Genomic DNA, 18019 nt, shown 5'->3' on the forward strand with positions numbered 1-18019 from the left:
GTGTGGTACTTTACCTTCCTGTGTCTACTGTATATACATACAGCTCTAAACGAAGGTCAACTATTTATGTTTGAGGTATTTTCAGACTCCATGTTGAACAAACTGGATGTGTGAAGCAGTGCCAGAGAGTGGGTGATGAACCATTGATATTGGCTGTCTATTTTTCAACGCAGGTGCCAATACCAACCATTGAGGCCAGACAGTCGGTCTTGGCAAGCTGAGCCCACAGTGAGTAGCATTAGGAGCAGTTGTGTGTCCAAGAGTATTTTCAGAGTCAGTCTGACTCGCCTCATCCGTAGACCTGTCTGCCGGTTTACCCTTGGAACCTCTGTTCCGTTCTCATCTTTAGGGGGGGAACTGTTTCATTCTCCTCCACGCGACCTACAAAACCAACCACACAGTCAACAGTAGAACTGTATAGGAAGCACGGGCTGAATCCGTGGCAACGATCATCATTTATTATTGTAATAGTGGTGATGTTTAGATTCTTAATGCCAATTACAGAAGTCAAACGCATACAGGTCCTCTGTAGTTCAGTTGGTAGAGCATGACGCTTGCTACGCCAGGATTATGGGTTTGATTCCCGGGACCAGACATAAGTATGAGCACATAAGTCGCTTTGGATAAAAGCATTTGCTTAATGGCATATATTTCTGATAAATAAAAAAGAACAATAAAAACGTTTATTTCACCTTTATTTAACCAGGTAGGCTAGCTGAGAACAAGTTCTCATTTACAACTGCGACCTGGCCAAGGCAAAGCAAAGCAGTGCGGCACAAACAACACAGTGTTACACATGGAATAAACAAGCGTACAGTCAATAACACAATAGAAAAAAAAGAAAGTCTATATACAGTGTGTGCAAATGGCGTGAGGAGGTAAGGCAATAAATAGGCCATATTGGCGAAGTAATTACAGTTTAGCAAATTAACACTGGAGTGATAGATGTGCAGATGATGTGCAAGTAGAAATACTGGTGTGCAAAAGAGCAGAAAAGTAAATCAAAACAATATGGGGATGAGGTAGGTAGATTGGGTGATAATAATAACGACCCAACAATTGTGAGAAGGAAAGGTAAAATACATGTCAATTACACAAAATTAGAACGTGCTGCTTTCATATTTTGTACATTTGGGTGTGCGTTCTTTTCTTTTTCTCACTCATCTCCAGACGGTGTGGTCTTTGGCAGACCAGTATTCACAAAGCGTCTTAGAATATGAGTGCTGATCTAGGATCTGTCCATAAAATTCAGTCTGAATCTTATTCATGATGATCTAAAAGTCAAAACTGATGCCAGATCAGCACTCCTACTCTGAGACTATGTAAGCTTCCCACAGACAACATTCAGCAGTCAGTCAGTCCAGCCATCAACGCAATCTCCCCATCTGTTTATCTGTAGTGGGAATGGCAAGGACATAAATCGTAAACATAACTGTCCTTAACAGACAACCAGGGATGAGAAGAGGGATGTTTGCATCTCTGTGTGTTTGTGTTAACGGCAATGTGTATGTCTCTGTGTGTAGCTGTGTGTAACGTAATGTGTGTTTCTCTGTTCGTGTGTGTGAGCACATGTAGAATGCGTGTTTGTTTGTGTGTGTCCGAGTACTTGCGTTTGCACAGCCTATGTTTACAATGTGAGTGCTCGTCTCGATTTATGTAGTTGTGTGTGCATGTCTTTAAGGTACACTACCAGTCAAAAGTTTTAGAACACCTACTCATTCAAGGGTTTTTCTTTATTTCTACATTGTAGAATAATAGTGAAGATGTCAAAACTATGAAATAACACATATGGAATCATGTAGTAACCAAAAAAAGTGTTAAACAAATTCAAATATATTTTATATTTGAGATTCTTCAAATAGTCACCCTTTGCCTTGATGACAGCTTGCACACTCTTGGCATTCTCTCAAACAGCTTCATGAGTTATTCACCTGGAATGCATTTCAATTAACAGGTGTCCCTTCTTAAAAGTTAATTTGTGGAATTTTTTTCCTTCTTAATGCATTTGAGCCAATCAGTTGTATTGTGACAAGGTTGGAGGGGTATACAGAAGATCGCCCTATTTGGTAAAAGACCATGTCCATATTATGGCAAGAACAGCTCAAATAAGCAAAGAGAAATGACAGTCCATCATTATTTTAAGACATGAAGGTCAGTCAATACGGAACATTTCAAGAACTTTTAAAGTTTCTTCAAGTGCAATCGCAAATACCCTCAAGCGCCATGAACACTGGCTCATGAGGACCGCCACAGGAAAGGAAGACCCAGAGTTACCTCTGCTGCAGAGGATAAGTCCATTAGTGTTACCAACCTCAGAAATTGCAGCCCAAATAAATGCTTCACAGAGTTCAAGTAACAGACACATCTCAATATCAACTGTTCAGAAGAGACTGTGTGAATCAGGCCTTCATGGTCTAATTACTTCAAATAAACCACTACTAAAGGACACCAATAATAAGAAGAGACTTACTTTGGCCAAGAAACACAAGCAATGGACATTAGACCGGTGGAAATTTGTCATTTGGTCTGGAGTCCAGGAGATTTTTGGTTCCAATCTCTGTGTCTTTGTGAGATGTGGTGTGAGTGAATGGATGATCCCCGCATGTGTATTTCCCACCGTAAAGCATGGAGGAGGATGTGCTATGGTGTGGGAGGACTTTGCTGGTAACACTGTCTGTGATTTATTTAGAATTCAAGGGACACTTAATCAGCATGGCTACCACACCATTCTGCAGCAATAAGCCATCCAATCTGGTTTGGGCTTATTGGAAGTATCATTTGATTTTCAACAGGACAATGACCCAACACACCTCCAGGCTGTGTAAGGGCTATTTTACCAAGAAAGGGAGTGATGGAGTGAGTGCTGCATCAGATGACCTGGCCTCCATAACTCCTTGACCTCAACCAAATTGAGATGGTTTGTGATAAGTTGGACCACAGAGCGAATGAAAAGCAGCCAACAAGTGCTCAGCATATGTGGGAACTCCTTCTAGACTGTTGGAAAAGCATTCCAGGTGAAGCTGGTTGAGAGAATGCCAAGAGTGTGCAAAGCTGTCATCAAGGCAAATGGTGGCTATTTGAAGAATCTCAAATATAACATATATTTTGATTTGTTTGACACTTATTTGGTTACTACATGATTCCATATGTGTTATCTGGTAGTTTTGACGTCTTCACTACTATTCTACAATGTAGAAAATAGTATAAATACAGTGCCTTGCGAAAGTATTCGGCCCCCTTGAACTTTGCGACCTTTTGCCACATTTCAGGCTTCAAACATAAAGATATAAAACTGTATTTTTTTGTGAAGAATCAACAAGTGGGACACAATCATGAAGTGGAACGACATTTATTGGATATTTCAAACTTTTTTAACAAATCAAAAACTGAAAAATTGGGCGTGCAAAATTATTCAGCCCCCTTAAGTTAATACTTTGTAGCGTCACCTTTTGCTGCGATTACAGCTGTAAGTCGCTTGGGATATGTCTCTATCAGTTTTGCACATCGAGAGACTGACATTTTTTCCCATTCCTCCTTGCAAAACAGCTCGAGCTCAGTGAGGTTGGATGGAGAGCATTTGTGAACAGCAGTTTTCAGTTCTTTCCACAGATTCTCGATTGGATTCAGGTCTGGACTTTGACTTGGCCATTCTAACACCTGGATATGTTTATTTTTGAACCATTCCATTGTAGATTTTGCTTTATGTTTTGAATCATTGTCTTGTTGGAAGACAAATCTCCGTCCCAGTCTCAGGTCTTTTGCAGGCTCCATCCATCTTCCCATCAATTTTAACCATCTTCCCTGTCCCTGCTGAAGAAAAGCAGGCCCAAACCATGATGCTGCCACCACCATGTTTGACAGTGGGGATGGTGTGTTCAGCTGTGTTGCTTTTACGCCAAACATAACATTTTGCATTGTTGCCAAAAAGTTCAATTTTGGTTTCATCTGACCAGAGCTCCTTCTTCCACATGTTTGGTGTGTCTCCCAGGTGGCTTGTGGCAAACTTTAACCGACACTTTTTATGGATATCTTTAAGAAATGGCTTTCTTCTTGCCACTCTTCCATAAAGGCCAGATTTGTGCAATATACGACTGATTGTTGTCCTATGGACAGAGTCTCCTACCTCAGCTGTAGATCTCTGCAGTTCATCCAGAGTGATCATGGGCCTCTTGGCTGCATCTCTGATCAGTCTTCTCCTTGTATGAGCTGAAAGTTTAGAGGGATGGCCAGGTCTTGGTAGATTTGCAGTGGTCTGATACTCCTTCCATTTCAATATTATCGCTTGCACAGTGCTCCTTGGGATGTTTAAAGCTTGGGAAATCGTTTTGTATCCAAATCCGGCTTTAAACTTCTTCACAACAGTATCTCGGACCTGCCTGGTGTGTTCCTTGTTCTTCATGATGCTCTCTGCACTTTTAACGGACCTCTGAGACTATCACAGTGCAGGTGCATTTATACGGAGACTTGATTACACACAGGTGGATTATATTTATCATCATTAGTCATTTAGGTCAACATTGGATCATTCAGAGATCCTCACTGAACTTCTGGAGAGAGTTTGCTGCACTGAAAGTAAAGGGGCTGAATAATTTAGCACGCCCAATTTTTCAGTTTTTGATTTGTTAAAAAAGTTTGAAATATCCAATAAATGTCGTTCCACTTCATGATTGTGTCCCACTTGTTGTTGATTCTTCACAAAAAAATACAGTTTTATATCTTTATGTTTGAAGCCTGAAATGTGGCAAAAGGTCGCAAAGTTCAAGGGGGCCGAATACTTTCGCAAGGCACTGTAAAGAAAAATCCTTGAATGTGTAGGTGTTCTAAAACTTTTGACCGGTAGTGTATATGTTTGAGTAGTGTGTGTGTGTGTGTAGGGGCTGTAATAACAGGAAGCTGGTCCTCTGTGTTGATATAAACCTGTATGGGTGACGGGCCATCTGAAATAAATAAATAAGACCTCAGAACCCAAACGAGCGGAATGTTCTTTAAAAAAAATAACTTTGAGGGCTCCCTCAAACCCAAACAAGAACACCTGCAACTCACCCCCGAGCTTGGCCCGTTGTCACGACAACCACTTGCATTGTGTGTAAACAGTTTACAGTAGAACAGGGTTGGGAGGGGGGAGAAGAATGTAGCACAGAGGTGGGGGGGGGGGGGGGATTGGGATGAGAGAAAACAGAGAGAGAGAGAGAGAGAGAGAGAGAGAGAGAGAGAGAGACACACAGGTTAAACAGTTCTTTGAGTAGGAGTGGTGGTTGGGACTGAATCAGGTGGCCTTGTAGCAGGATATAGGAAACACTATATATAGACATGAGGAATGCACAAATAAAAGCAACAAGGTTCCCAAAAAAGGCCAAATTAGCATTTGACCTTTAAAATGGTACAGAGGGGGAGAGAGGGGAAGAGCTTGCCTGAGTAACGTCATCCCTCCCACTCAGGGTTAGATGAGAATTCAGCAGTGTCATAAAGTATGACCTTCCTTGCACAGAGCCTGTATAGTTAGTAACAGAACCATAGTTGTACAGTGCAGCCAGGGATATCCATTTGGATTTGGGTGAACTATCCCTTTAACTCTATGGTTAGTTCTATGGTTGTGTAGTAGCCTGGTTGCCAATCGGTTCTTTCTTTGGTTGGAGCAAGACATGTTATTCCTCAGAGATTCTGGTCCCTGGTCACATATGGGCTCCCGACACCAGAGGCCCTTATTCACAAAGGATTGTTCCATTGGATTTCAATCACTTTTTTGACCACACCCCTTTTCATTTGAACAAAACATACATATTTGCCATGGTAGAAGTGGTCAGAAAGTGACCAAAACATTCAGGAGATAGAGGTGCTCAAAGTTGACCCATTTTTCATACCGCACAATACCAAGAGACACCCATGTCTTCATCGCTGGAGAAGACTAACCATTGAGTTTGATATCTTTTAAAAGGTTACAAACAGGGTTGTCAAACAATTTCATATTTTCTTGCTAATTTATTTAAAACAAATTAAAAAGTATGCGTTTTTTTTTTATTTTTACCTTTAGCATCAATTATTATGTTGTAGTTTAAACCCTAATTTTCATAATCTGAGATGTATGTGTTGTGCCTGCCATCAGTTGAGACACAGCATGCTCTTGAATACAGGGTGAGTGTCATTTCAATCATAGAAACATAATTCATAGAATGGACCTATCCCTTGAAATATTATTGAAATCTTCCAATTACCACCACAAAGATGGCCGTTGGTCCACCCACCATTGAATGTCAATTTAAAATGCGAATATCTATTCTATTATCCACATTTCTATGATTTCAATAGGTTTCCTATGGAAGATTGACAGTGTAATATAAAACAACTTTATACTCCCATTCAAGTCAACTTTCTCTGATGGGCAGACCTCCAAGTTGAAATTTCAATTTGATTCAACTGATGGCGGGCACAACACAAACACATCAGATGATGTCAAATAGGGTCTAAGCTACAACATATGCAGAAATTATGGTTTTAAATGTTTTTAGATAAATGCAGTTAAAGTTTGAAAAATGACAATAGTTTTCCAGTAATGAAGACATGGATGTGTCATGGTGTGGCGGGGTAGGCAAAATGGGTCAACTTTGGGCACCTCTATCTCCTGAATGTTTTGTCATTCGGGTTCAAAAAAAGTCACTTTCTGACCATTTCTACCAAATGGGCAAACATATCCGGGAAGTTTCCTTCAAATCAAAAGGGATGCGGTCAAAAGTGATTGAAATCAAATGGAACGACCCCAAAGCTTCTCAGAGTAGGAGTGCTGATCTGGGATCAGGTTTCCCATCTGTTCATATAATGGTATTATTTTATACTGAACAAAAATATAAATCGCAACATGTAAAGTGTTGGTCCCATGTTTCATGAGCTGAAATTAAATATATCTGAAATTTTCCATACGCACAAAAAGCTTATTTCTCTCAATTTGTGCACAAATGTGTTTACATCCCTGTTATTGAGTATTTCTCCTTTGCCAAGATAATCCATCCATCTGACAGGCGTGGCATATCAAGAAGCTTATTAAACAGCATTATCATTACATCGGTGCACCTTGTGCTGGGGACAATAAAAGGCTACTTTAAAATGTGTCACACAACACAATGCCACAAATGTCTTAAGTTGAGGGAACATGCATGCATGCTGTAGGAATGTCCACCAGAGCTGTTGCCAGAGATTTGAATGTTCATTTCTCTACCATAAGCCGCCTCCAATGTCATTTTAGGGAATTTTGCAGTACGTCCAACCAGCCTGACAACCATAGACCACGTGTAACCACATCAGCCCATGACCTCCACATCCAGCTTCTTTACCTGCGGGAACATCTGAGACTAGCCACCCGGACAGCTGATGAAACTGTGGGTTTGCACAACCAAAGAATTTCTGAACAAACTGTCAGAAATCGTCTTAGAGAAGGTCATCTGCTTGCTCGTTGTCCTCACCAGGGTCTTGACCTGACTGCAGTTTGGTGTCGTAACGGATGCATCGGATGGCAGGGGTGGGGTCAGTGTGTGTGTGGCGGGGTGCAGGTCATTTTTGGCTGGGTCCCAGAGCACGTCTCCCTGGCCGCTTATTTACTGATGGTATCTTCGAGCTGGAATCTGGGTAAACACTGAACCTACTGTAGATAACGAGGAGGGGACATATGCCTTCCACCCAACCTCCTCTGTACCCCACCTCCTCGTAATCCTTCCAACCAGGCCCCCCTCCCCCCCAATACCCTAACACTCCCTGCCACAGTGAAGCTGGACCTCAGCCTCGCCCTGTCCTAGCCTGGTGCTCCTCTCCTCCCATTCTGGAGTGCTGATTGGACAGACATGACCCTGTGACCTGTAGATGAAGCCCTGTGTGGAGGGAGGCCATGGGTCTGGTGGCGTGACGCCACAGGCCACACCTGGCCACATCTGGGAGAGCTAAACTCCTCATGTTAACCCCACACATCTGGAGCTAGGGCTCTGACGGAGTGAAATAACACATAAATAACACACACACACACACACATTCTGAGATGCACACACTTACTGTGTACACACACACACAGAGACAGGCATGTACACTCACACACACTGACACTCTGTATCCAGTGTATCCTTCCGCCTCATGAGTTGTGAGCTAGGCTGTTCTATTTTATGGATCAGAGGAGGCTTGTGTTTTATCCTGCAGTCTGGGGGAGAAATACGATCACCTGCTCTGTCTTTCTGAGGGGTACTTTTACTACCCACTGGACCCCACTGACACTGCAGGAGCATCCATCCCCTGCTTTCTCTGGGGCCCACAGATAGTGGTCCTCTCTGACCCAGCAGCTTCTCTACAGGCAGCAGAGGCATGTCACTGTCAGTAGAGTCAACCTGACATTCTTGACTCTAAAATGTACAGAATTGAGATGAAAAGTCTATGTTTGGCTTATAGGTAGCTAGATGGCAGTTTGGATTTAAATAATGCGGCTGCGGCTTTTTTCCTTTTTTGTCTCCATCTGTCGGGAATAACTACAACTTTGACTGCGAGCTGTGTCCAGCAATGGCAGAGGAGGTTCAGGGACTGTTCTTAACCACTGCCAAAATGTGGTGGCTTTTTGTGCGCTTTTCAGCAGCTGTGGCATCACCCAGGTGGGTGCTACGTGTTCGGCAATGGAGGACCAGTACCTACGGAGAAGCGACGCTTGGAACGGACGTCAGAAAGCAGGTGCGGTGCACTGATGAAGAGCTCCAGAAATGTTTGTCAGACTGTCTTTGTTTCTACCTGGCTGTACCATTGATGCCTCCTCTGCTGAGGCTACACTGTGTTTCCAATCCAAAATACCTCAACTCCCGGCCTTTCTAGAGGCGTCCAATACACATCTTCATTATCTCAATTTAAATGTGTTATTTGTATGTTTTCTATGCGCTTTGAGATTATTTTATGTAATGGAAAGCGCTATACAAGTTAAATAATAATTATTAGTAGCAGTAGAGGAGTCTGAGACCTATAGGTCTCATTTAGACTGATAAATGCATATCACATTAATACAGTACTCAATTATAAAGTGCCTTCCTCCCCACTCATCCCCATCGCTCTCCATGCTCTAGTGACGGACCACATTATCAACATCATAATGACTCTTTCAAAATGACAGTGTTACGCCATTTGATTCACTTCAAGATGACCAAGTGGTTTTGCATTCTGCCCTTCACTCTCTTCCCATCTCAGCCTCCCTCTCTCCATCTCCGTCTCTCCCTGCGACAGAGTGATGAGACAGTAGAGAGCAGACAATGTCGGATTCCCCTGGTAATTTCGGAGGGGACGGAAGTAACCGTGGCGTCCCACCCTGGGCCCAGACTGAGCTCACTGATGATTCACCGGCCTGCGTGATGAAGGTTGGCGACCCCAATTTGAAAGAGGAAGGAGGAGGAGGAGGATGATAAGAACAGTGGGAAGAGGGAAAGGAGGGGACGGCAATACCTAAATCAGTCTCTCGCTAATGGGCAGATGTCCTTGTCCCTGACACAAGTAAATCAAGCTTTATGAGAAGAGGGAGGGAGGGAGGGAGGGTGAGAGAGAGTAGGCCAGAGGAAGTGAATGAGAAAGACACACTACATGACCAAAGATATGTGGACACCTGCTCATCATTCCAAAATCATGGGCATTAATATGGAGTCAGTACCCCCTTTGCTGCTATAACAGCCTCCAATATTCTGGGTTGGCTTTCCACTAGATTTTGGAACATTGCTGCGGGGACTTGCTTCCATTCAGCCACAAGAGCATTAGTGAGGTTGGGCACTGATGTTGGGCAATTAGGCCTGGCTTGCAGTCGTAGTTCAATGGGGTTCTGTCCAGGCCAGTAAAATTCTTCCACACTGATCTCGACAAACCATTTCTGTATGGATCTGGCTTTGTGCACGGGGGCATTGTCATGTGGAAACAGGAAAGGGCCTTCCCCAAACTGTTGCCACAAAGTTGGAAGCACAGAATCATCTAGAATGTCATTGTATGCTGCAGCGTTAAGATTTCCCTTCACTAGAACCAAGGGGCTTAGCCTGAACCATGAAAAACAGCCCCAGTCTATTATTCCTTCTCCACCAAACTTTACAGTTGGCACTATGCATTGGGGCAGGTAGCGTTCTTCTGGCATTCTCCAAACCCAGACTCATCCGTTGGACTGCCAGATGGTGAAGCATGACTCATCATTCCAGAGAACGCGTTTCCTCTGCTCCAGAGTCCAATTGTGGTGAGCTTTACATCGACGCTTGGCATTGCACATGGTGATCTTAAGTTTGTGTGCGGCTGCTCGGCCATGGAAACCCATTTCATGGAGCTCCCGATGAACAGTTCTTGTGTTGACTTTGCTTCCAGAGGCAGTTCGGAACTCGGTAGTGAGTGTTGCAACCGAGGACAGATGATTTTTTTGTGTTAAACAAATATAGAATATATAAATATACAAATATATTTTATATTTGAGATTCTTTAAAGCAGCCACCCTTTGCCTTAATGACAGCTTTGTACACGCTTTGCATTCTCTCAACCAGCTTCAAGAGGTAGTCACCTTGAATGCATTTTAATTAACAGGTGTGCCTTGTTAAAAGTTCATTTGTGGCATTTCTTTCCTTCTTAATACGTTTTAGCCAATCAGTTGTGTTGTCATAGCAAGAACAGCTCAAATAAGCAAAGAGAAACGACAGTCCATCATTACTTTAAGACATGAAGGTCAGTCAATCTGGAAAATTTCAAGTGCAGTCGCAAAACGAATCAAGCCCTATGATGAAACTGGCTCTCATGAGGACTGCCACAGGAAAGGAAGACCCAGAGTTACCTCTGTTGCAGAGGATAAGTTCATTAGAGTGACCAGCCTCAGAAATGCTTCACAGAGTTCAAGTAACAAAATCAACTGTTTAGAGGAGACTGCGTGAATCATGCCTTCATGGTCGAACTGCTGCAAAGAAACCACTACTAAAGGACACCAATAATAAGAAGAGACTTGATGAAGATGATCTCTGGATGTGTGGTTCCCACCGTGAAGCATGGAGGAGGACTTGTGATGGTGTGGGGGGCACTTTGCTGGTGACACTGTTAGTGATTTTTTTAGAATTCAAGGCAGACTTAACCAGCATGAATAACACAGCATTCTGCAGTGATACGGCATCCCATCTGGTTTGCTCTTAGTGGGACTATCATATATTTTTCAACGGGAAAATTAACCAACACACCTTCAGGCTGTGTAAGGGCTATTTGACCAAGAAGAAGAGTGATGGTGCTGCGTCAGATCACCCAACCTCAACCCAATTGAGATGGTTTGGAATGGGTTGGGCTGCAGAGTGAAGGAAAAGCAGCCAACAAGTGCTCAGCATATGTGGGAACTCCTTCAAGACTGTTGGAAAAGCATTCCAGGTGAAGCTGGTTGAGAGAATGCCAAGAGTGTGAAAAGCTGTCATTAAGGCAAAAGGTGGCTACGTCGAAGAATCAAAAATATTTTTTGGTTTGTTTAACACTTTTTTGGTTACTACATGATTCCATGTGTGTTATTTCATAGTTCTGATGTCTTCACTATTATTCCACAATGTAGAAAATAGTAAAATTAAGAAAAACCCTTGAATGAGTAGGTGTGTCCAAACTTTTCACTGGTACTGTGTAGTGTAGATTGAGACTGCAGTCTGTCTGGGGAGAGGGCTGGTGGGCATGAGTGCGTGTGTGAGTTAAATTATAAGCAATTAGGCCTGCCTTTTGAAAACGCGCTTTTGATGTGAAGGAAAAAAAAAAGATGCGTACAGGAAGGAGAGTAGAGGGGAGAATAGCTGTACTGTAGTGTAGCAAGGACTGGAGGATAAAGGGGCTTTGGAGTGAGGAGGAGGGACTGAGTGTCGGGAACCGTCCTCCCTTCTGTTCTTGTGGGAAGCTTAATATTAGTGTAGCGCTCCAGTCACAGACACAGCGTTAATGACCACAGGAAGAAAAATCTTTAAATGTATGCGATTCTGCCCCTGATTAAATAGCTTTTACGAGACTGCCACTTCTCAGTGCCAGGGCACTTTCCCTTGTAGATAAATTACCAGACATCTCCTTCGCAACTCTGTTAAAATAACCTGATTTAGTCATTTAAGGGCATGCAAGAATGTCTACGGCATTCTTGCTCATCGAACAGGAATGTTATTCAACATAACATGTTGAAAAAAAGAGCCTTTGGCATAGCATGGTCAGTCCTGGGCCCTCGCCCACACCGAGCTCCAACAGGAAACCGTTTCTCAGATATTGCCTGTCTACTTCCTGTTTTTGTCTAATTAAAGGATTATTGCAGTGAGATCCTGACAGCCTGGAATGGTCCGTTAATACTGTTGGACCCGTTGTTTTCTGGCCTGGACATCTGAAATGAGGTTCAGGAGTTGTTGGGAGACCAAGGAAGGTCCCAACTTGACTGGAAATATGAAACGTATTTACCTTCCCCTGGCCTTTGAATGTGTAGAGGACAGAAATATGGAGGACTCTGTTTAACCCTTTTGGAGGGTTGGATGGACCCATTTGTCATCATGCTTAACCACAAACTTAACAAAATGGCAACTTTGCTTTCCTGCCCTCCTCTGATTGGCTGGGGAGTGAACTTCATTGCTTGTGAGGCGATTCAATCATCAGTTGGGAGCTCTGTTGGTGGGTCATCAGCATCATAGACAGTCATTAGAAGCATCTTCCTGTGTTTAGCCCTGTGGGAATGGGAGTGGGCCAGTTAGGGCTCTCTAGACTTTGATGTAGATCAATTAAGATAACTTTAATCTCTTACTAATTAGTAAACCCCCTTCTTCATCTTTTCCTGTCTAGACTGAGTACATGCGACCCCCCTCCTGTCCTTCCCTATTAGGTCACTCAGGAAGCAAAACTATGTTCCCCTACTTTACTATGATGTGTTGGAAAGCAGTAAGTCAGCAGCTGATTTGCTCAAACCATAGACCGTATATAAATACACTCAAACCTAGGGAAGAAAGAGAAGTTGGAATTTCAAGTCATTTATGATTCAGTCTAAATAGTTGAACATGTTTCATATACATAGCCAACCTACTCAGACACTACTGATAGATGCAATATTTCCTGGGAGATGTTGGGGTCAGGAACACATAGTCCGTACAGATAGTATTATATAGTATTTTATAAATGAGCAGGCTTGAGACCTCCTGGTATGAGTGGTATTGTTTGGGTTTGGGGCCCAGACGTCTACTTGCCTGGGTCTATCTGCTGGCATGGTCTCCTGCCTGGGTCTTTATCTCCCTGGCCACTTGAGCCAGGGAAGTGAGCCTGTCCCTCACAATCACTGGAGCTCCTCCAACATACCCTCACAGGCTAGTCAAACAAACCTGGGGAATGCCGCCTAACCATGACTGAGTCAGCCCCCCCTCTGTCTGCTCTGCTCTGACTGCCGCACAGCGACACAATGGGCACATTCCAGTCAACATCCCCGGCGGCCCAAGGAGCCACCTTCTCAATCTCCTGAATGGAGAAACCAAACAGCAGCATGTACGATAGAGGGCGCTGTGACCCAGTCACCACTGTGTTTTTCATATTATTCTAATCATGTCAAGTTTTTTTTTTGGTACCTTTACCCCTTTTTCTCCCCAATTTGTGCCAGCTCATGTACACAGTCACGTAAGCTCAACACAACCCTACGGTGCATTCAAGAGCTGACAATGCCCTGGGTGTTACAGTAAAAAGCATACATGCTTTGTTATCTTATTTAACCTGTATTTATCCAGATTAGCCTCAATGAGATCTATTTTTTTATTTTATTTTTTACCTCGTCCACGACAGCAGCAGGGTGCAGTCTGAAAAATGTATCTCTATATGTTTTGAGTCCTCGACCTCAGCCTGTACCGATGAGTAATAATCTGAATAATTTCTCAATCCCAGCGCTCCTAAACCAAAAACAAAAGACTGAATCGGCGAACCCCTTATGAGGCAGTCATAGAAGGAAAACACATACATTCCTTAGAAGTAACTGCCCAACAGTTTTAATGGAGGAAATTATGGGCAGGGTATGATTAAGTGGATGTGGCAATGTATTTTTGTAAGTTATCACAGACACTTGACAGGAAGTGAGAGGGCCACAAACAGGAAGGAGCGTAATGTGCTTCCTGTTGGCTGATGGTGTGACAGGGCAGATTCCTTGTACCATCGTGACAGCCCCTCTCCCCTTGTAACACTGGCGCACACTTACACCTGCGCACAGGGATGTTTTCCCACTTGAATCAGAGAAGCAGACTGCCAACAAAGAGAAACTCAAGAGTAGATAACATTGAGAAACAGTGTGCCCACAATGCAACAAATGAGGCAGCCCACCAGATTCAGTCCACAGCACAAAAATAGGATTTTCATAAAGTGACTATTCAACTTCTTCTCACTCATAGACAGTAAACACACAGCAACTAGATGTAACGTCTCACTCTATTGTCGATACACTACTGCAACAAGATTAACATTCAGACCACGTGCCTCACTGAGCTTGAATGGGACGCACATCAAGGAGAGTGCGGGCTGGGAGGGAGTTGAGCGCTGCTGTTGCTGCCTGGGAATATGAAATTAACATTGGTCGTCCTTGAGGGCTTCCTGATTTAATCACAAGAGCCCAATAACGTCACAGGATTTCACTCATACTTTAGAGGGGGGCGGGATGGTTATGACTCACCCTCTCATTGTTGACCGTCTCCACAAAGCGGTCGGTATCATTCAGGCACAACAGAGGGAGACTGTGCACTGCACACCGATTGCCTAATGCATTCCAATAAAATGATTTATTGGAGACGCACACAAAAACGCACCTTTTAGGAAGATTACATATTACTGATGCCTCATCATGAGGGCGTTTTGTGAGGATGATGAATCCTGACCACTACTGACCACTCATCAGGTCTGTTTCAACTGACAAACGTGTAAACTAAGGTATCATATTAACCCATACACAAAGTATGTAAGGACATTTGACCGTAAACAGTCATTTATACTTGTTTAGCTCACTGTAGACTCTCTTATTCATTTGTGAATATTATATTTGCAGTCTTAAAGATTGGGCAGTCAAGATCATTTAGGCTAGGTCATATTAAATTTCGAAAACCAGAGGTTGCAATATCTGTGCTGACTGGCATAATACTGAAAGGTATTTCAGGGTTTATCTAAATATATTTACAAAAAATTAAAGCCATATGACACTGAAAGACGACGTGACCACTGAACGTGAATATTTCATTCAGTGAGGAATACGATAAGCTCGATACTACCACCACTTTATCTACAATATATAGCCTACTTAACTAACACATTATCAAATTCAATGCAAGTGACAGAATGTTTAGTCAAAGTTTTTTTTTTTTTAAGAAAAAAAAGATGAAGTTCATATGCCCATTGGTAAACATATCTCAGCAACAGATCTTATGAAAAGGAAGACAAGAACCACATTGTCCTGTAATCACAAAATAATGGCAAGATTCAGGTTTCCAGACAATTATATCCAAATTCCACCTGAAGACATGTGTTTATCCCCCATCTCTTCCTAATGAAATGGACTGGACAGCTGAGTGTCAGAGAACCTGGTGGTATGGGTGCCCCCTGACATACCCGTTGTAAAGACAGTGCTGACATCTCCCTCCAGTGGAGGTACATTGAATTGGAAACTACAAAACAAATCATAGACATACTGTATAGCAGTGTTCTCAATACCTGGCTGGCCACATAAATATAACATATGGCAATGGCAAGTCTACCTCTTAATCAAAGTAACAGAATAATAAACGGTAACATCTTGCTACATATTCACCCAGACAGAACACTGTGTAGCAATGGACCTGTCATCATTGACTCCCCAAAACGCACGGTGTGTCAAACCAAATCATATTAGAAATAACAGTACAAATCAGATTCAGTTTGTTGGATATCTGCTCAAAAACAGCACAAATAAGTGAACAGCACTGTTCAGAGATCAAAGGAGTATGAAATGACATCCTGGCACCTGAGCAGAGCTTCTTTCTGCACCCCAATGGGGGTCTGTAGATCCGAGACTTGGAAGTTGAGCACGTCAATGTCCGACGCTCCAAACTTCGCCTCAACCTCGACTCTCTCGTACATGTGGAATTGCACCTGCTTGTTGGTCATGGCTATGAGCGTTCTCAGGAAGCTTTCTCTCAAAGCCGACCGTGCACGCTGCTCTTCTCCCACTTCGACAGAGTCAGTCCATGTTTCATTCGAAGCAGAAATAGTTGTTGGACACAGCGCGACGAAACGGGTTGAGTTCGGGTCGAATCCGCGGCCATTCGGATCAGGTCCTCTCGGGAGGCGAAGCACGGTCACGAGCGTACTCATTTCGAGTTTTTGTCGCTCTGCAATCAAAAATTGCGACAGATGTTGGCATGACGTGCAAACAAAGTTAGTAGATTCAATTTAAGCGAAAATATGACGACACTAGTTTGTTGTGTTTGCTCTGTCTTGGTTGACTGTGTTGACATTCACTAGCTAGCCAGCATGCTGTGTAGAGCAAAGCTAGCTAGTTTATGTTCATAGCTAGCAAAGCGAAGTCACTCGTATTTAATACTTACCGACTCAGAATAAACAGATTCTCTTTGAAGTTGGCCAAAGAGAACGTTTTATGAGGGTCGTTTGAGTATGCACACCGTACATTTTGTTGTCCCTCTGTTAAATGTGACCGGAAAATGTCATGTATTTTATCTTTTGGTTCCGCAGTAGGCAACTCGACACAATCTTTGACACTGATGCCGCCTAGCGAACAAATGAGGGAGCACTCCAAAGTTGATGTGCACTGTACACCAAGGTAGTAGGCAGGCTGTGACTGTAGTTAGGTTACTGGGGCAATGTGATGCATTTAGCTAGCCTGTTTACTCTAGTGTTTGTATAAAAAAGAAATAACTCCTCCTATTTGATTGATCATACAACTGGATCAATGAGCTTGCTCCACTGAGAAATGTTGAATATTAAATAATGTGGGCTATGTTCAGATTCAGGTGACAATAAAAACTATGATACATTTGAATGTAAATAATTGCAGCTTATAACGAGGGGGGCTTCAAATTACTTTTCAAAGTGTGTGTGTGTGTGTGTGTGTGTGTGTGTGTGTGTGTGTTTTTTTTGGCCTCACCTGTTTGAGTGGTCGCCTGTGAATGCCCTCACCCGCTAGTACGCTCAAGCTGATTCTTAGGTTCTGATCGTCTACTACAGGATGTCTGGTAAGAATAGGCGGATGCGCTTTCTGTCTCCATTCAAGGCTTTTATTCTTCTATCTTCAACACCACACACACACACACACACACACACACACACACACACACACACACACTACACCGTACCAAACAAACCAAATTCTCTGCTATAAGCCACCTCCAATATTGTTTTAGAGAATTTGCCAGTATGTCCAACCAGCCTCACAACAGCAGACCATGTGTATGGCGTCGTGTGGGCAAGCGGTTTGCTGATGTCAACGTTGTGAACAGAGTGCCCCATGGTGGTGGTGGGGTTATGGTATGAGCAGGCATAAGCTAACGACAACAAACACAATTTGAATGCACAGAGATACTGTGACGAGATCCTGACGTCCACTGTCGTGCCATTCATTCGCCGCCATCACCTTGTTTATGAAACATTCATGAAACATCATTATGTTTCATGATAATACACTGTCTCGAGGATCTGTACTCACCTCCTGGAAGCTGAAAATGTTCCAGTTCTTCCATGGCCAGCATACTCACCAGACATGTCACCCATTGAGCATGTTTGGGATGCTCTGGTGTCGACGTGGATGACAGCGTGTTCAAGTTCCAGTTCCAATATCCAGAAACTTCGCACAACAATTGAAGAAGAGTGGGGCAACATTCCACAGGCCACAATCAACAGCCTGATCAACTGTATGCAAAGGAGATGTGTCGCGCTGCATGAGCCAAATGGTGTCACACCAGATACTGACTGGTTTTCTGATCCACGCCCCTATTGGCATTTGTATATTTTGTAAATAACCTCTTGAACCAGTCTTCATCCTCACCTGCACTGTTAAGTAAAT

The 18019-nt window shown here is 43.1% G+C and overlaps 1 protein-coding gene across 1 annotated transcript; it reads right to left on the bottom strand.

Annotated features, from left to right (window-relative positions):
- Positions 1-15306: 15306 nt before the first annotated feature.
- Positions 15307-16680, bottom strand: LOC110503506 (gem-associated protein 7). The gene is made up of 2 exons (XM_021581845.3): positions 16548-16680; positions 15307-16331 (listed from the first exon to the last, which is right to left on the bottom strand). Exon 2 carries the CDS (start codon positions 16312-16314, stop codon positions 15928-15930), a length of 387 nt encoding a protein of 128 aa, XP_021437520.3. The 5' UTR covers positions 16315-16331; positions 16548-16680; the 3' UTR covers positions 15307-15927.
- Between the last annotated feature and the right edge of the window lie 1339 nt (positions 16681-18019).

The sequence above is a fragment of the Oncorhynchus mykiss genome, chromosome 24 (assembly GCF_057628025.1).
Source record: "Oncorhynchus mykiss isolate SJ-2025 chromosome 24, ASM5762802v1, whole genome shotgun sequence".
NCBI lineage: Eukaryota > Metazoa > Chordata > Actinopteri > Salmoniformes > Salmonidae > Oncorhynchus > Oncorhynchus mykiss.

Coding starts and splice junctions, on each gene's coding strand:
- LOC110503506 (XM_021581845.3), bottom strand. CDS start 16,314: ATGAGTACGCTCGTGACCGTGCTTCGCCTCCCGAGAGGACCTGATCCG.